The 18,265-nt window shown below is 36.2% G+C and overlaps 2 protein-coding genes across 7 annotated transcripts in view; one reads left to right on the top strand and one right to left on the bottom strand.

Annotated features, from left to right (window-relative positions):
* Window positions 1-1,019: 1,019 nt before the first annotated feature.
* Window positions 1,020-9,537, bottom strand: zbtb41 (zinc finger and BTB domain containing 41). Of its 3 annotated transcripts, none has more exons than XM_006634947.3 (11): window positions 9,496-9,537; window positions 7,386-8,532; window positions 6,900-7,107; window positions 6,037-6,106; window positions 5,549-5,696; window positions 5,194-5,323; window positions 4,829-4,924; window positions 4,464-4,570; window positions 3,653-3,758; window positions 3,349-3,437; window positions 1,020-2,578 (listed from the first exon to the last, which is right to left on the bottom strand). In XM_006634947.3, exons 2-11 carry the CDS (start codon window positions 8,506-8,508, stop codon window positions 1,932-1,934), a joined length of 2,724 nt encoding a protein of 907 aa, XP_006635010.3. In that variant the 5' UTR covers window positions 8,509-8,532; window positions 9,496-9,537; the 3' UTR covers window positions 1,020-1,931. The 3 variants fall into 3 exon arrangements, with proteins under 3 accessions (XP_006635010.3, XP_015211177.2, XP_015211178.2); XM_015355691.2 differs by lacking the exon at window positions 9,496-9,537 and adding an exon at window positions 9,394-9,487; XM_015355692.2 differs by lacking the exon at window positions 9,496-9,537 and adding an exon at window positions 9,094-9,365.
* A 6,044-nt stretch (window positions 9,538-15,581) lies between these two features.
* Window positions 15,582-18,265, top strand: part of crb1 (crumbs cell polarity complex component 1) — a 34,368-nt gene continuing 31,684 nt past the window's right edge. For all 4 annotated transcript variants that reach the window (XR_001479342.2, XR_001479341.2, XM_015355682.2 and 1 more), the window contains exon 1: window positions 15,582-15,785. Coding sequence is in view for 2 of the 4 variants with exons in the window: in XM_015355682.2 (XP_015211168.2) it covers window positions 15,710-15,785 (76 nt within the window). In the remaining 2 variants the exon portion in view is untranslated. The remainder of the gene's footprint in view (window positions 15,786-18,265) is intronic.

The raw sequence follows: 18,265 nt of genomic DNA, 5'->3' as shown, positions 1-18,265 counted from the left end.
CAGCTGAGAAAGTTTCCAGGTGTGAATTGGAACACAATATTCAAGGACTTAAAACTGGTTTGACCAGTCAGGCTCATAGACATGCCAGGGGTACATCTTTTGCTACAGATTCAGGGTAGTTTAGGGTACATTCTCTATTCCAGGCCCCAAAAAGTAAAGGCTTACATTGAGTACTCAAGGCAACCAGGTCCCATTTTGAATCTCAAGTCCCCATTAAGATCTCGAGATCGTAATCCAGTTCTTCCAAAACTTTCAGGAATACAAATCCACTACAAGACATCATTTAGGCCTCATTTAGGCAGACCCTGTCAAGGCCTCTAGTTTGTATCAAGACCTGAGACTGTGAGAAGACCTCAAAAGGTTAAGATCTCCCAGGTTTAATGAATATTATGAAAATATAAAAAACCCTGTCTCAAGATCTCAAGAATGCAAAACATGTTTTAACCTCAAGATCTCTGGGTGTTTAAATACGCGCTGAAGATTAAAACCCTGAGACCTCAAAGACGCAGTCACGTGTGCAGGCTCAATGGCTCAATACCTCAAGGCGTTCTGGGCCAGAAATTTGCAACGAGGCACGAGACCTTGTTTGCACCTTGTGAAGCACAGCATCTATCACTAGAGGGCCCTACAGCTATTCAAAATCCACTGAGCTTTTGGCAGGGAGTGGGAGAGCTCCACCTACTGTATGTCCCCTGTTGTGCTGGTAAGGTCTATGTCTCCAGTGAAAGAAGAAAAGGCAAAGAAGAGAAAAGACAGGAAAGGAAACCTGTCAACTATGAAAAGTAGCAAAAGATATCTCTCAGCTGTGAACTAAAGCAGGGCAAGGGAGGTTCCAGATATTGTCAAAATGTTGAGTAAAATAATAAAGATGAGCTGCTAAGTCAGGTAAGCCTCATCAAAGGATAAGTCTTGTCTTGAGACTGAGGCATGGCCTGACAGAGTCAGAACTGAAGGCAAAATCTAACACAAAGAAAATGCCTACATTTACCACAAAAGGCAAATAATATTTTTGTGACGCATTCAAAGTTAAAAGTAACTGCTTTATTTATATGATCCTACCAAATGCTTGGTTAATTATTGTAAATTTCACAATAATAAGAGTTCAAAATGTCTGGATTTCATGGTTTGTGAAATTTTAATCTTATGTATCATGCTGTAGCACAACATGAACATGTATAAAACAACATTTAAAGCTCTCATTTTAATAAATGCATTGTTAAGTTATTGTTTCAAATGCCATTAATATACAATAACATTCATACATATCAAGTATTACCATATCAAAGTCTTTGTCTTGTTAGATCAACAAATCCAAAGCATCCTACAATGATGTTTTGCATCATTCTGTCTCTACACTGAACATACCCATTCTCATTCAGACATAGCTTTCTCTGCACCAGCAGAGATTTGTGGAATTATCAGATAGCTCCAAACTAGCCTTGCAAGATGGGAATTCTGAACCTAAAACTAAATGTTTTTATAATCAGGAATAAAAGCATTTCAGCTACAAAGAGTCACTATCATCATGCAGGAATTGGTTTGCAAGTTCTTTCACATGGTCCACTGCAATACTGAATACTGTCTTTAAAACCTTCAGATTTCTTTTGAGCACTCCCAATCACAAACAGTGAAGATACTGACATTTTATGAAAAGTGTATTTTCACTATCCACTATCCACTATCCATCCTCTACCCTGTATCCTCTATCCTCTAGTAGTGGGTAGTGGGTAAGATAGTGGATAAAAAAGGAAGAAATAATTCTTTGGATTTCAGGATACGAAACAAAAAAGACCACATTTTGAAGAGATGAAATTTAACTAGTTCATGGGATGTTTTTCATGCCCGAGAATGTGCAAGGACCTTATTTTGAATAGAAAGAGAACATGTAGGATTCAAGTACCTATACTGTACATTTCACGACTATAAACATGTTACTGACCATGGTCAGAGTTAGATATGTTTTGTACAGCTGCAGAGGTATCAAGTCCTAGCAGAGTTCCCAAGTAAGACTGCTCCCGGGGATCTAAAATCTGATCAGGACGAACTGGATGAACAATGTTTGCTGGCTGGGGAGTTAGAGTGTATTTCTCTAAAAAGACCAGATCTGTAGCTGGTTGGTACTCTGTCTGCTGACCCTGGGGCTGTGGAGAGAGGATGTTATGTGACTGGGCAGGCAGAGGAGTAGTGTGCCTTACAAGATCAGTCTGGCTGGAAACATCTGGCATCTGAACTGGGACAAGTGTCACAGGCACACATACGTCTGAGGATACATTTTGCAGTATTGTCTTTGGTTCAGGCCGATAGACCTTGGACTGCTCAGGATGATAGACTTTGCCGTCGTATGGCACAGGCAAAGAAACCATTTTGTCCTCCAATTGATCTGCTGTTGGCTGTTCTGCAGCTTTGGTTCCATGGACATGATCGATGTGGTATTTCAGCTTGTCTTTCCGTTTAAATGTGGCACTGCAATGCGGACAGTTGAATGGGCGTGCATCTGAGTGAATCACCATGTGTTTCGTTAAAGTCTTCTTAATTCTGAACATCTGATTACAAATGTGGCATCTATAAGGTTTCTCCCCTTTAAAACAAGACATTGTAAGGTATTAAAAAGTATTCAAAGGTATTATTAAGAACAACCACTTCTTTTGTGAGCCAGACTAAATCATTAAATATTTCAAAGAGCTTTGCAAAAATGGAAAACATTCGTCATAAAACTAATTTTTAAGACAATTTAAAGCACACATGTAAAACTCTTCTGGACCTCTACTGCAGTCTCAGATTCTCCAAAAAAGATGCTTAAAAGCTATAGAAATTGTACTGTATTATTGTTTCTATACTACAAAGGAGCTGCAAGAAATGGTTGTATTTACAAGGTTTGTGAGAATAATACCATACATGTCCGATATGGATGAAAAGTGTCATGATATTTGTAAAAGTGATTTTGCTGAATACTGTGAAACATTTTTTTATTTTTTATGACAGGCATTAGTGCATTTTCAGGGCATTTTCAATTCTAATTAAAGATTTACCAGTTACGAAAATATTTTAATTACATTTTTAATTAACAAAAATTGAAATGTCTTGATGCACTGTTTGTTTACTTGCCACAGAACGACCCTTTTGGGGCCCAACCCCTGCAGTTTTATTATTATTTGACATGACATCAATCAACTCATTGAAAAATCAATGCTTAAATTTCTCATTGCTAGGTTTTTAAATACAAACATCATCAATTATTTCAAGATAGAAAGGTTTAAGCAGGCAAGACATACTCACCTCTATGTTCCAATATCCTCTTTACATCAATCAAAAAAGAATACAGTACGCATGATATTCAAAATGCATTACCTGAATGCGTCCTGAAATGCATTTCCAAGCTTGACTTTCCTTTGAATTCTTTCTTACAAACTTCACATTGGTGGACGGCTGCTTTATATCTATTAAAAAACATGTTATGATCTATTAAGACATAGTTAATGCATTAAATCACACTACTTTATGTAACCTATTGTATTTACACCTACAACTATATTTATAAGTATCGCATTTATTTAGTCCACATACTGTACACTGTTGGACCAAATGGGCACTGGTATTCACAAATTTGATTCTAAACCAAAAGGTATTCAGTTTCCTCAGCTGGGTTACTTACTTCTGCCAAACCTTTTCACCTAGATGAACGCTTCTGTAATGAACAGTAAGGTGATCCCGACGGCCAAAGCACTTGCCACACTCTTCACACTGGTGAGCTTTTTCTCCTGCAAAGCACCAGTTGATACAGTTCTAATACACTGGCATGGTGATTACTGTTAAATGGCTATCATATCATTTTAAAAAGCCTGACAGCCATCCGAATGCCCATACTTGCCCTAATAATAATAATAATAATAATAATAATAATAATAATAATAGCTTACATATATATCGCCCTTTTCTACACTCCACTCAAAGCACTTTACAGGTAATGGGGACTCCCCACCACCACCATCAATGTGCAGTATCCACCTGTATGATCCAACGGGAGCCATAGTGCGCCAATACACTCACCACACATCAGCTATCAGTGATGAAGACAATTCATAGATGGAATTAGAAGGCCATGATTGGTAAAGGCCAGGAAAAACATTTGGCCAGGACGCCTGGTTAACCCTTACTCGTATCGAGAAACATCCTGGGATTTGGACCTTGGTTTTACGTCTCACTACACCACCTACTAGCCCCATTAACACCGCTTCCAGCAGAAGCCTTCGCTTTTCCCAGGAGGTCTCCCATCCAGGTACTGACCAGACTCGCATCTGCTTAGCAGGTAAAGTAAAGGGCAATGGGTGTCATTACAGAAGACTCCACAGTTTATAGACTTTCATCACCACAATCCAAATGAGAAACATTCCACTCTTTTCTGAATGAACACACCAACTAAAGATGTTTAAATATTATCTTATGAAACACTGAAATCTATGTACCTGAATGTATTTTTTTGTGCTTTGTGAGATGGTCGTGTCGTATGAAAGTTTTACCACACTCATCACATTCATATCGCTTATCATCATGGTGGACCCTAAGATGAAGCCTGTTGGAGAACAAAGAAACATTACAATATTGTAATTATATTATTAAAAAAGACCTGCAGGTAACTCAAAAGGAACATGGTATAAATTCAACAACACAAATACTGTTGTACTACAATACGGTAAAAACCTTATTCCTCCATCACAGAACGTTTTTTCTTTTACAGCACCTCATTTTCTCACAAGCAGATTGTAATATACCAAACAGAAAGTGTACAACCAGTTTGAGCTCTTTTCTTACAAAAATAATTTTAATTTACCGATAGGAGCTCCCATGTCGAAAACTCTGTCCACAGATACTGCAAAGATGAGGTTTTTCTCCACTGTGAATCCTCAAATGTTCCTTCAGTGTTGTCCTGTACAGAAAGAAAAACATTTTAGGTTGTTGTTAACTAACAAAAAGCCCTTTTTAAACCATAAAGCAAGTCAACATAGCTTTGGTTTTTCATTTGCTGAATAATATCTTCTTCTGTTTGATGGATTAGCAGTGTTTTTCCACAACAGCTGACATTTCTGAATTTTAATCAAGAACCAAAAGCAACTTAAAAGCAGCATGCTGCAAACTCATTACAATTACAATTCTTTTTATGTGTTCACTGTTTGAGAATACAGGTTTTTGACCTACCTTTCCCGGACAGATTTTCCACAAATGAAACATGTCCATTTTCTTTTTCCCCCATGCGTGCATTCAATGTGTCGTTTTCGATTTCCAGTGTCATTGAACTGTCGACCACAAATGTCACATGGGAACGGGCCTAAATCACAGTCATTGTATTTCAAACTTCAGAAAAAAATGATTGCACACAAATTTCTACATATACTTCAAATTATGTATGAATTACTTATTAACTATACCATCCTTTCTTTTAATATTCAGGTAACTCTGTGATAGTCTGTCTTCCTTTTCTAAAATGGCACAGGTTTTAGGAACATAATTTTTTAATTAACTAAATTACAATGTATATAGTATTTTTTTTTACCTAAATGAAACTTTTCTTGATGCTTTAGTCTTGCAAATCTTGACTTGAAGTGGTCATCACAATATGAACATTTGAAGGGTCTGTCTTGTGTGTGAAGGATCATATGCTCCTCTAAGTGTGGTCTACGTGTAAAGGATTTGTTGCAAATCTAAAGAAATTCCATGAAAAAAAAATGTTAGTATCAATAAAATAGTTGATTTTTTATAAAAACTAATCAGGCCATGTTCACCAGCATCTCTTTTTGGCCACATGGTTTAAAGGATCTCAACTAATTAGTAGAACAGAATAAATGCTGACCTATTTTTATCATTGCATTCTTGGCTTTTTCTTCATTAAAGCTGACGATCAATTAGCAGAACACATGTGTGCAGTGATTTAAATCCTTAACATCTGTACTTTAAATTGTACAATCACAATTACACAATACAACTCATACACAACAATATGGTCCATATGGTTTGGACCAAGGATAATGCAAAATGACTTACATCACATTTCCATCCTTCACTCTTTCTCTTCTTCATAGAAAGAAATTCCTGAATGTGATCTGGATGAAACCTAAAATCCAGCAATCAAACAAGTAAAGCCAAATGTAATGCAAAGATCCTTTAAAATGTATATCAGCTCTTAATTCAGGGAAAAAAAAAACTTAGATAGCATTCTTTGCCTGTAAATAAAAAAGTTATCAGTGACAATGAAGTGGTGAGCATATGGATCGGAGTTCACTGGAATACTTCAAAAGAGAATTGTATTTTTAAACTGAAAGATGAGTGAATTTAACATAATGCCATTCCCAAAATGAAAACTGGTGATAAGTGTCCATGCACTGTCAATGTGTAATACTGATCAGCAGTTCACTGTTAGTTAACCACCAGACCGTATCACAAAGTGAACAGTGTTAATGATTTGTTTAAATGTTTCATTTCACTGAAGATATTCTATTAATGACAAATAGACATTTTTTTTTACTTTAAAAACAAACAGCAACAATATAAATCATAAACGTGTATATTCATAGTAATCCATGTTCATATTTCTATAGAGGGCAATCAATGGTGCAGTTTAATTGAGTAGCTTTTGTTGTTTCCAGTATTTACATGTTAATTTTTTTCAATTTAAGGGCAGTTTTAAAATCCAGCAGTGTTTCAAAGAATCCCAGTGAACACAAACATTTTGATAAGTGCTTGACATAACGTAAAAGATTTCTACAGACCAAAAGTTGTTTTTCTAATGTTTTGCTGTCTATAGCACATACTGTATCTACAGATTGCATAATGATGGCTTTTACTCAAACCACAAAACACACAAGAGATAACTCTAGGATTTCTATTTGAAGCACAGCAATCCTTACCTCTTAACATGCTTAGCTAGAGTTTTCTTGCTTGCATGTAGCTTATTACAGAATGGACACTTGTGTTCTTTTTTTTGAAAGGGTGCTTCATTGTTATGTTTCTTCCTGTGAACAGTTAGGTTTGACTTAGTTGAATAACACTGATGGCAAATATCACATTCAAAAGGCTTCTCTCCTGTATGAACACGGGTGTGACTTTCATACTTTCCTGTAAAACAAAAAAAATACAATTCACGTACCTGTCACATACAAGGTTGCAGTTCAAACTTTCTTTTAAACCAGTCATGAAAGGAAATTATGATGCGCATCAAGATGTAGGTGAGCAGGACCCCATTGAAAACTATTAAAGGCAAGACTCAAATACCAAGTTCTGTACAAGAGTAATCACAAGTTAAGCATGGCAATATGGGCATGTTTCTTTAATCAGTAGCTTTGACCACCCACAGACAAGTTTTGTTTTGGTTCGCCTAATCTGGAGTTTCTTACCTGCTCTGTCAAATGTTTTATTACACTTAGGGCATTTGAGAGTTTTCTTGTTAGCGCTGTGAATGATGACTGGAGCCAGTCCTTCAGGGTAATCATGATCAGGGACTTCAGCATCAATATTCTGATCTTCTTCCTCATTGTTACTCTGATGTTCTGCTCCACTTTCATCAGAACTTTCCTCATTTTCAGCATCTTCCTCCTCATCAGACACATTCTCACTGTCCTCCATTTCAGTGGGGTTAGATTTCTCATCCTCACTGAAGACTCTGCTCAGACTGTTTTCATCCGACAAGCTGCCACTTTCATTGTCGATTTGGTCAAACTTTGCTGGGCACTTCCGGGTTCGTGCAGACCTTCTTGTCATCTGGAGTGAGTCTGTTTCTGAATTTCGGCAATCTTCTTCGGACTTTTCACCCTTGTTATGAGACTTAGCCAAATGGTTTTCTAATGATTTTCTGTAGCAGAAAGTTCGACTGCAGAAAGTACACTGGTTATTACTAGGAATCTTAGAGATGGACTCTAATGCTGTTTGTGATGACTCACTGCAAGGTATTTCTTCTGCAACTTCCTGTTCATGCAGTGAAACTACTGAATACTCCTTGCTGCTTAGCACCTTCACAGCTTCAATCATATCAAGAAACTTGGCTGCTTCAAGAAGAGAGGGGATTTCACTGTCATGAATTAGAAATTCTGATGTGTACAAAAACTGCAATAAATGCTGGAACACAGAATCTGCCACGTGATCCACCGTCACGTGATTAATATTTGGATTTTTACTCAAGTGAGCATGGAAATAGCTGCTGCCAAATGCAACCACCACCTTGTGTGCACTATATTGCTTTCCACTGACAATAATGTTCAAATCACAGAAAGATAACGACTTTTGTCGGTCATCATTTAAAAAGTTAAGCAAATCACTATTGTACTGTGTGTAGCTGAAATGCTTTTTTTGCTGCAATGACATTTCTTGAGAGCTGCTTGGATTTTTCAGTTGTTTCTTTGTAGTGGCCACAGTGATACTATTGCCACTTGGCAATAAACCTGGAGAAGTCTCTTTCTCAGTTGTGAGGCTCATAGTCCTCTTTTGCTTAACATTTTGTGATAAATTCTGTCTTCTTTTCATTTCCTTAGATGTGTTCTCACAGTCCTGAAAAACAAATAAACAATCTGAGCTATTGCAGCACCTAGATTGCGTAAACTACTCTGGGGAAGCACAAAAATACGAAAAACTAAAACTAGTTTTAGTACTACTAGTTTTTAGTAGTAAATAAAAGGTAGTGCATAATTAATACAGGACTAAATTGGACTAAACATGACTATACACTGCGGTGTTTAAACTTCTATCTATAGTCTATAAAAATCTTGTTTCAACAGCTTATTAGTACAACTATGCTTTGCTAACGTATTTCTGTGTTGCTACCGTTTCCTTGTCTGTCGTATTGAACATGTTTAATTTACAAGAGCATAATTTCAAACAATTGTGTAAGTGTTTACACTAATTTTTCATGTAATCAAGATTCTGTTTAGAAGTATACCATGCTCATACCATACCATGTCACTGTCATTTACCTAGAATTATAATCGACTTGCATACCTTCGTATGCGTACATCCAGGCCTACAATAACTGTTTTCTAATTAACACCTTATACATACAAGTGTGACTTAAATAGTATTAGAAATTGTGGCTAAGAAGAATGTCGTCCTCACCTGTGCCTTATGAAACTATTCTCATTTCATTCTAAATACATTTACTTTGAAATGCTTATTTTGAACTGTGTGCCCTGCGTAGGACTTTTTGATTTTAATGGAGATTTCAGACCGAACTAAAAAATGTACGACTTAAGCTGTCGATCTAATGCAACGATGCTCTGTCTCCAAATCGTTACCCTCCCTGTGGACCCCCTTTTCAAGCCCACGGGCCCCCCGTAAGGGGAGATCACTGACAAACGACGCAACGCACCTTATTAAAATTAAGTTATTTCAAAGAAAACTCTGGATATTTCCTACCTTAACACTTTGAATCAACTAAGGATTACTAAGTTCCCAAAGTAACATAACTGAACATAAAAACGTAAATATTTATTTCCAAAATAAGACAAAAAGCCCCACCTTTCTATTTTCCTTTTTTCACACACAAAAAACAACATCGCAATAACCTGCTATTCTATTGGTCGACCGGCGTATTATGGTTTTCATTATGAAAACATCTACATTGTGAAATTTAGGCAACCGAAACATATTTTGTTTCATAATAGTGTATACTTAGAAATAATTCACAATGTGGAATACGCTAATATTAAATTATTTGGCGCATAAGAATATTTTGTTGTTGCACGGAACTATGGATCTTGTAGTTCTTTTTCAAAGGGTATAAAATAAAACTACAAGAAAGGCCGCAAGACTGACGTTTCATTCCTTTAAATTAATGGATTAGGTTACTGTTGACGATAGAATGTTTCTAATTTTTCCCTGAAATTTGTTTCAGACACGGTATCGGTAGTTAAAAGAGACCGTCTGTAATCCTTTAAGTGATAGAAACACCTTTGTTTTCGTTTGTTTCCTTGGATTCCTTTAAATTAGCCTTTAGTTTAAAACGTGCAATTTAAAACATTTATAATATGAGCTCCCTCTCTACACCAATGATTTGTCATAAAGTTTAGATATATGATACAGATACAACATTTTTGGTTTACTCAGTCTTATTAGGATTAAATGTACAACACAGTTCGAGCGCAACAGTTAATACCTGAACATTCATTCACAAAAGAGCTTGAGAATGGTTCAGTAGTCATTTTCCTTAGAAACAGGGACAAAATAATATTAGGGAATTTCGTAGATTTCTTCAAAGGTTTTATCTAGAACCAGGAAACATATAACGTTTAGTTAGAATAATGAGTCTGATAACCCAGAAATGCATGACAAATCAATTATTTCATAATGCTGTAAAGTTAGTAAACTCCGAATACAAATAGTATTTGAAAGGTGTTAGATATTTTTACTCCATATATCATAAATTAATTATATTAACCTGTTGTAAAAACAAATCTCAATTTTAACTAGTGTTCTTTTTAGATCGTGATGCAGATACTTAAGAGGTCCTACAACTAACCCACAGGACTTCTTTAAGAATCCCAGAGGCAACCTCTTGAGGATCTAATTTCACAGAGAATACGAAATAGTCATGAAGGAGCCCTGCAGGATACTTCTAGGAATCCTGCAATACATTTTGGCCCATTTTGGCATATGAAGGATGTCTGGAATGACCTCAGTCTTCATGATTCAGAGAACTCTGAATTTGATGTAAATGGTTCAAAATAATAATAATAATAACTATTGTTTGCATTTTTGTAATACCAGAGGATCCCAAAGTGTTTCACATATAGGAGGTGACACACTTCACTCACTTCTGAAGCACAGGACTCATGTGGGTGATGCAGTACATACCAGCCATTATGCACCAGCAGTGCCTCTACACAGTAATCAGGTGTCGAAATGAGAAATTACTTTCCCATTCCAATTAAGGGGCAAATTTAGGGAGATCGTATTGTGCAAGCCCAAAATGTATCCAGAACGCTGGGTTTAGTACTCTTGTTCTAATAAACAGTACTACAGCATCATGAATGACTAAGTTGTAGTGACCTTAGTTAAATAATTGTCATGCAAATGATTGCACTTCCTGTGGTACAGTGACCTAAGATAAGAAATAAAAGCACCCTGGTCCATAGAGGCCATATTGGTCCATAGAAATCTGCCGCCTCTGTACTGATCAATCACAGAACGTTTAAACTCTACCAAGGTGAGGCTACAAGGTGGTAACACTGATAGAATTTAAAAAGTTCTTAAAAATGGCCTTGCTTTGTGGACAGCAGCATTGAAATTGTGTGGCCTTTAAAATTGATTGACCTACTCAAAACAAAAACTAACAAAGGGAATTGTTTCCTATCATTTTACTGAGAGTGTTTCACTAGAAGCCCCCTCTTTTGTTAGGAAGCGCAATTGCATTTTCTCTGGGCATTTTGTCATATACAGTATATTGAGACCTGTATACTATGGTTAACCATTGAGTTTAGGCAGAACTGTGACACCAGAACAATTCAATATGTTGGTTTTCATTTTCATTTAAGAAATTCAAGTTTTATTCCACCTGCAAAAGTCATATTGACATGGCAGTTTCCATTTCCAATACATATACAATTGTGTCATATATTTAGAAACAAAAAATCAATATTGTTCTGTTTATTAAACTAAATAGATGTAACATTTATCATGCTCACAATGTTGTATATGTGTTACTGGAGTTCCCTTGATCAGTGGATAAAACAATGAAAAAAATCTTTCTGGCAAATAATAGACTACAGACAACTCTTTGTGGGCCTATTTTATAGAAAATTATAGAAGCATTGCAGCATCTTTCTATAAATGATCACCTAGAAACAGTTGCCAAGGCAAGAATGGTTCTGTATTAGCAACCATTTTGAAGATAATGAAGAAAAATATTTCTGAAAAACATACAAAAGGTGCATGTGATGTTACTGCTGTCATTTTGCAGCAGTAGTAAATCAGACTGTGAATCACGGACACACCGAGTCCAAGTATTTGAAATAGCGTCAGTCTCTTTCTCACAATAAATAAGTTTTAAACCCATTTTAAAGAGTCTTTTATTCATGTCTAGGGTGTTTAAATGAAACAATGTATATAGCAGGCTTTATTTCCATGGTGATTCAATTTTGTGGCAGTATTTTTTTCTAGTTTGCTGTAAGGCTTTTGTTAACATTTTTATTTAGATTTTATTGAATGATAGCAGCATTTCTTATTATAGTAAGTGATACACATTTATAAATCAATATAAAATGTCAAGGGCAGTAAACATTTAAATACAATATGCTATAAACATACTGTAAGTTTTTTCTATGTTCATACACCCACTCATTTGCTTTTATACATTTTAGCATGGCAATGAAGCAAAGAAAGTTCAGTGCTGGTTAGAGGTGATCCCTGTGTCTCTTACTGATGCTACCACAAGCCTACAGGCACCAAGAAAGTCACAAGAGTCTGTTTCACCAGGTTCCAAGAGGGCTGTAATGAACTAATCTCAACTCCTCCCATTGTGGCACAGATAATTGTACTTTGCTGCTTATGGAATTCTGGTCACAACAAGCTAGTGAAGGAAGCCAGTCCCAAAGTCTTGGAACTGGGTTTTTGACTGTGAATCAATTTGTAAGACTCAATGTATAGAGAAAATCCCATAATATCCACGCATTGCTTTGCCAAAATAATACTTGATCCTGGTAGGGATTGCAATGAACTCAAGCCTACACCAGAAGCACAGAGCAGAGGAAGTGACAACTTCTTGGATAAGAGAACATGCAACATCCACATATAATAAACTTCTGCACATAAGGCTAATCTTCTTTGTTCAGACCCCCCTGTCCAGAATCAAAACCAAGACCCAGGTACTGAATTGTGAGGCAGCAGCGTTAACTTGCAACTGCACTGCCACACAAAACAAACATTATTGAGTCTAAATTGAGATATTGGCCCAATAAAGAGAGATTAATAATTGAAAAACTGGACTGCTATTTATTTTCCAGAGAGAGTATCAAAATGAACTTGTCACTTTCACTGTAGCCCTTAGATTGCACAAAACACATACAGAAACCTAAAATTCATGAGTACATATACAAAATCTAGTGATGTTTTGATTTTGTGACTTTTTTCAATATCTGTGATGCATATCCAGTTATGCAGAGCACTGGTTAAGATGGAAAACCCTTTTATACCTCCAACATACAACACAGAGCACTTAAACACATTCACAGAAAGTGCATCTTGTTTATTTATGCGAGATTTGACTTTCTTGCCTTTAAGAATCAGTCTTGCTGTATTCACATTCCTTGTCACCTTCTCTTCATCTGCCTCTTCCTCTGTTCAGACAAGTGAAACATTAATCTTCTTATGGACTGCTGTAGCTCAAAAGTCAATGATACAACTACAAAAAAATAAAATATAAAACAGTGTCAAACTAAACTTCTTTTCACATAAATTCTCCTAACTGACCATGTCTGACTTCACATCCGGTAAAAGTTTCCACCTGCAGTGCATCCTAGACAAGCCTGGAGTCTCAGAGGTTTGTGTGGGATGGAATCGACTGAGACATCTTGGCAAAAAACAATTAACACCTGTGCCAATGCTTGGGCCATTATTACTAAGGGCTTTATTAGTAAAGGCTATGCCAATTTGTCATTTCTGTTTCCATTTTTTTTAAACATTTCTATTTGGCCACTTCCACAAAAACAACAATAATAATAATTCCTTAAACTCATGTAGAGCTTTTCTGGCTACCACACTTTACAGGTAATGGGGACCCCCCTCCACCACCACCACCAATGTGTAGCCCCCACCTTGATGACGCAACAGCAGCCAAAGTCCACCATTATGCTCACTACACACTACGTATCGATGGGGAAGAGAACACAGTGATGAAGCCAATTCAACCATGGGGACTGAGTAATGAGATGGGTAAAGGCCAGCATTAAATGTAGCCAGGACACCAGGGTTAACAGCCCTACTCTTTTCAAGAAGTGCCCTGGAAGGCTCTGACATTTTACAACCTTCTCAATGCAAGGTCAAACAAGTCTTTTGATAGTTCTGCATCTCAGTGGACAGCCGATCTCTGAGTAGGGTCAGAGGACATAGACTGGGATACTGTGTGGCATAATGTTAGTTATCCAATTAGAGCTATACATAACAAACTGCTTCAGTACAAAATTTTAAACAGACTCTATTATACCGCAGAAAAATTGAAAAAGATTAAGTGGCATAATACAGGAATGTGTTCAAATGTAACACACACAAAGGGTCACTATTGCACTTATTATGGTACATACAGTCATTCTGGACCTCCACAGTGAGGACAGCTCTCAGGTACCTAAATATCTCAATTCCATTTACTCCCATTACATGTATCCTTGGTGATTTATCAAAGGTTAAAGTAAGGTTGACGCTCTGTATTATTACTAAAAAAATAATATTGTGAAAATGGGTGGACAGTACAGGACCGTCGTACAAAGAATAGATTAAAGAGGCTGTATAACAAGTTAAATTTGAAAAGATTTCATATAATTTACAAGAGAAACTTGGGTATATTGATGTTTGGAGCCCATTAGGGACATACTTGAATGGCACTAGATGTTAAGAATATTAGTAGGAAGTTTTTGAATGTTTTTTTTTAATGTAAGATTTTTTTTTTGTTATTGTCTAATAAGAACAAAAATGAGAGAGTGAAAAAAAAGTCCACCAAAGTTGGGGGGTGGAGGTGGGTTAAAAAGCATGGCCAGTCAGGGCCTCAGTTTTACACCTAATTAGGAGGACAGCACTTTTTTTTTACTCTTGTTTTGTGGTGTCCATATCACTTTACTGGGGTTTTAGGACCCCTCCAGACTGCAGGGAGAGCACCCCCTACTGGTCCCACTAACCTCTTCCAGTAGCAACCTTAGCTTTCGCAGAAGCTCTCCCATCCAGGTACTGGCCAGACTCACACCTGCTTAGCAGCCATCAGTTGCTAGTTGTACTGTATATTGCAGTGTGATATAACTGCTGGTGAAGAATAATATGAAGGATTAAATTACTTATCTGGTGCAACTCTTTTGCTCACTGATTTTCAGTATAATACCAAATTAAAATGAATCTAAGGTGCATATAGCATAAAATATTTGTCTTTGTACACCATACTGATACCATTACATTAAAAATTCATTTTTATGTGAAGCAGTAAAGATCATTATGGGAATCTGTGCTTTATTCTTAAGCTAATGTAGTCTCATGCAATTTTGAGATATTTGTCCAAAGCAAAATGAAATGTCTTAATTTTAGCTCTTCTTGTATTGATTTTTATTATTCTTTGTGCCATGTCATCAGATTTTTTCACATAACACATGCTAAAACACTTAATGAAACATTTTTCACTGTGCAAAGGATACAGAAAAGCTCACAGACTGCTGTGGTGAATACTCTTGTTTCTGAATAGACCTGAAGTGTTTCTTTTCTTGGACTGATGATTGTTCCAGTCCACGTTGTCTGTAAAGTCTGTGTCACTTTTCAGTAATCACCACAGCCGTCCATGGTAGTCTTAATAGGTACAAGGGCTCTGAAGTGGGAGCTCATTGGTGTGCAGCTGAAAGAGCCCTTAGTAAGCTCACAGATGGCATTCTGTGGATCCTGTGCCTAACACACAGGCTGTGCGTACCTCTGTGGTTTGAAAGAAATAAGAAAAGCCACAACCTGCTCAGCATGCAGTTTACAGAATGATTTCAAACACTAAAACATGGCTTTCCCCAAACCTTCCAGATTAAAGTTGATTGGCATAATCTGCATCTTTCTCACTCTTTTCAGGACAGCAAGTAAGTATAATTCTTTCCAATACTAGTTTTTACAGTTTTTGGACTGTTATCACTGATTTGGAAATATGGATATTGACTGCTGAATGGCCAATAGATTTTCTCAAAAATGTTGTAATCTGCTAATTGTTTTGTGACTGAGTTGTAGTTGGTTTACTTTTTTGTCTTTTTCACAGAGGATATTAAAATTTGTGATCATATTTAACAAAGGTGAATTATTAAATAGCATTATCCAGTTAGTGTAGTGCAGAACTACTTTTAGATCTGTCTGAACACAATTGTTCGAAAATATGTACTTTCATTTCTTAATGTAATTTTGCTTATCAATGTAGATTAATGTTAAAGTTTGACAAGAATCATTCATGCCACTGTTGATTAAAATACATCAAATGTGAAAAACAATAGGTTCAAAGCAGTCAACATTTCTTTAACCAGATTCAAATGATCAGACAGTCAGATTGCCTCTCTAGCAGAAGATGATGTGTTTTTCTGTGTGTGATTTCAGGTTGCTTAATCTGAATATCAATAAGCCAGAGCTCAGACAGCAGCTGCCATTCAAAAAGGGTCTTAACATTATTCTTGTAGTACAGCCCTTTCAATCTGGGTCACCTTCTGTTCATAGACACTTAGAACATGATTCAACAGTATTGCTAAAGCCAGAAAAGTGATACAGTCTACAAAATAAATATTTCAACTTTCATAATAAAGGTGATGTTCTGAAATGTTTTGAAGACATATACTACTGAGAGTATACATCTCTTTAATTGATAAATGTACAAATGTTACTAAATGTTTCTAAATAGCAATGTGATACAATATGCAAAAATAGGCTTTTTTTGTAGTTTTTAATAAGATTTCTAAGGTATCAAATTATTCTTATTTTGTCTGTATTATGCTCGTCATGATTAACATTATTTTCAATGGGAAAATGAAATCACATCAGTGTTTAAAATGTCAGATTCAAATTCAAATTACTGTCCTGAATTCCCATGAGTCTAATACTCTAATTGTCCACAGAGACAAACAAAAAAACACACAAAACATACTACTGACATCACGTGGATGCCCAGCACTTATTCTCCTGTCACTCAATATAATGGCTGTGATGAATAGGATATTTTTGTTATCACTTTGAAACAACGTAATGTAAATGTCCATAAAACACAAAGGCATGACACTTTCCATATGGGCAAGCAAAAAGGTCTTTTATGGGGCTAATGAATGCCTTAGTGCAGAAGAGACATACTTTTCATTAGCATCACAAAGAGTTCTGTGGACTGAAGGAAGGCAGTCATTTTGTTTGCTGGGGACGTGTGTAGCTAACGGGGGAAATAAAATATTCTATCGTAGTATTAGAGATATTCAATGGTATATAGGATCATTGAATTTTAAGCTATTGCCAAATGATTTAAAGTTGTTTAGATGTGAACGTGAAAGCATATCACAAAGACGTGCACTCTGTTAACACAGAAACATATTTTCCCCAGCAACAAAAAGGTTTTAAATGAGGGCAGCTAAAAAAAAACGTTTATGAGTCAAATCCAGTTGTTTTCATTGTATTCAAATTGGAAATTTATCCCCACTCAGTTGGTCATTATTTGTGAAAGCTTCTTGATCAACTGGTGGTTGTAAGAAAAAAAATCTATGAACATCTCCTGTACAGTAGGCTACAGTATATGTGTGTTGCACATGTACCATTTTAAAATTGCCCAGTGATGATAACAATGCAGAGGATTATGAATGTTACATCATGTGAACATATGGTAAGACAAACATTTGAACTGATTTGCACCCACACCCCAGCAGGCTACTATCTTATTATTCCAGTCCAAAATCACATTGAGACACAGTGGGCAATAATTACCTAATCCTGTAACAATCATGAGGCACAAAGCAATTGTATAAATACAAATGCTAGGTTTTCCAGAACTTATTGTTATAATTATTAAAAATCATTTTTTCAAGACAGTAATGAAAACATAAATAATCAGAATAATGTAAAGAACTGGACAAAAGGCCTTTTTCACCAGATTTAATGCAAACATTATTAAATTTAAAAATGAATCCCCAACCCCTTAACCTGAATTTGCAAAACTAAAATTATGGCCATATCACCCTGCATCTCACAACTAACACCCCATGAAAGCTAAGCAGGTATGAGTCAAGTTAACACCAAGCATTTAAATACTTAACTACACCATCCCATTTATTCATTGCCTTGTCACTTTAATTAGAGTTTGAAATGGAGTTGTCAACAGAAGTTGAGGAAGGGGTCAAATTGTACTCTTTGCGCTTCTCCTTTATTACACATTAATATTTTGACTTTTGAGCATCACTTTGCCTATACAGTACTCTGTCTTTTTGAGTTTAATTTTGTCCACCCCATCTCTACCCTTGTAGCAGCCTCCCTGGTTTATTCCTTGCAAGTGTGGGGAGGTTTGTAGTTATAGATCACCATAACAATGCCTGTTGTTTCCTCAGCC

The sequence above is a fragment of the Lepisosteus oculatus genome, chromosome 9 (assembly GCF_040954835.1).
Source record: "Lepisosteus oculatus isolate fLepOcu1 chromosome 9, fLepOcu1.hap2, whole genome shotgun sequence".
NCBI classification, from domain to species: domain Eukaryota; kingdom Metazoa; phylum Chordata; class Actinopteri; order Semionotiformes; family Lepisosteidae; genus Lepisosteus; species Lepisosteus oculatus.
This window is presented reverse-complemented; position numbering and strand designations above follow the sequence as displayed.

What these genes read in the sequence shown, in the direction of transcription:
- zbtb41 (XM_006634947.3), bottom strand. Translation starts at nt 8,508, where the DNA reads ATGAAAAGAAGACAGAATTTATCACAAAATGTTAAGCAAAAGAGGACT. An exon ending in CGACATGGGAGCTCCTATCG is followed by an intron (nt 4,571 to 4,828) that starts GTAAATTAAAAT and finishes GTTCTCCAACAG; the next exon opens with GCTTCATCTTAGGGTCCACC. An exon ending in GCATTTCAGGACGCATTCAG is followed by an intron (nt 2,579 to 3,348) that starts GTAATGCATTTT and finishes CTTGTTTTAAAG; the next exon opens with GGGAGAAACCTTATAGATGC.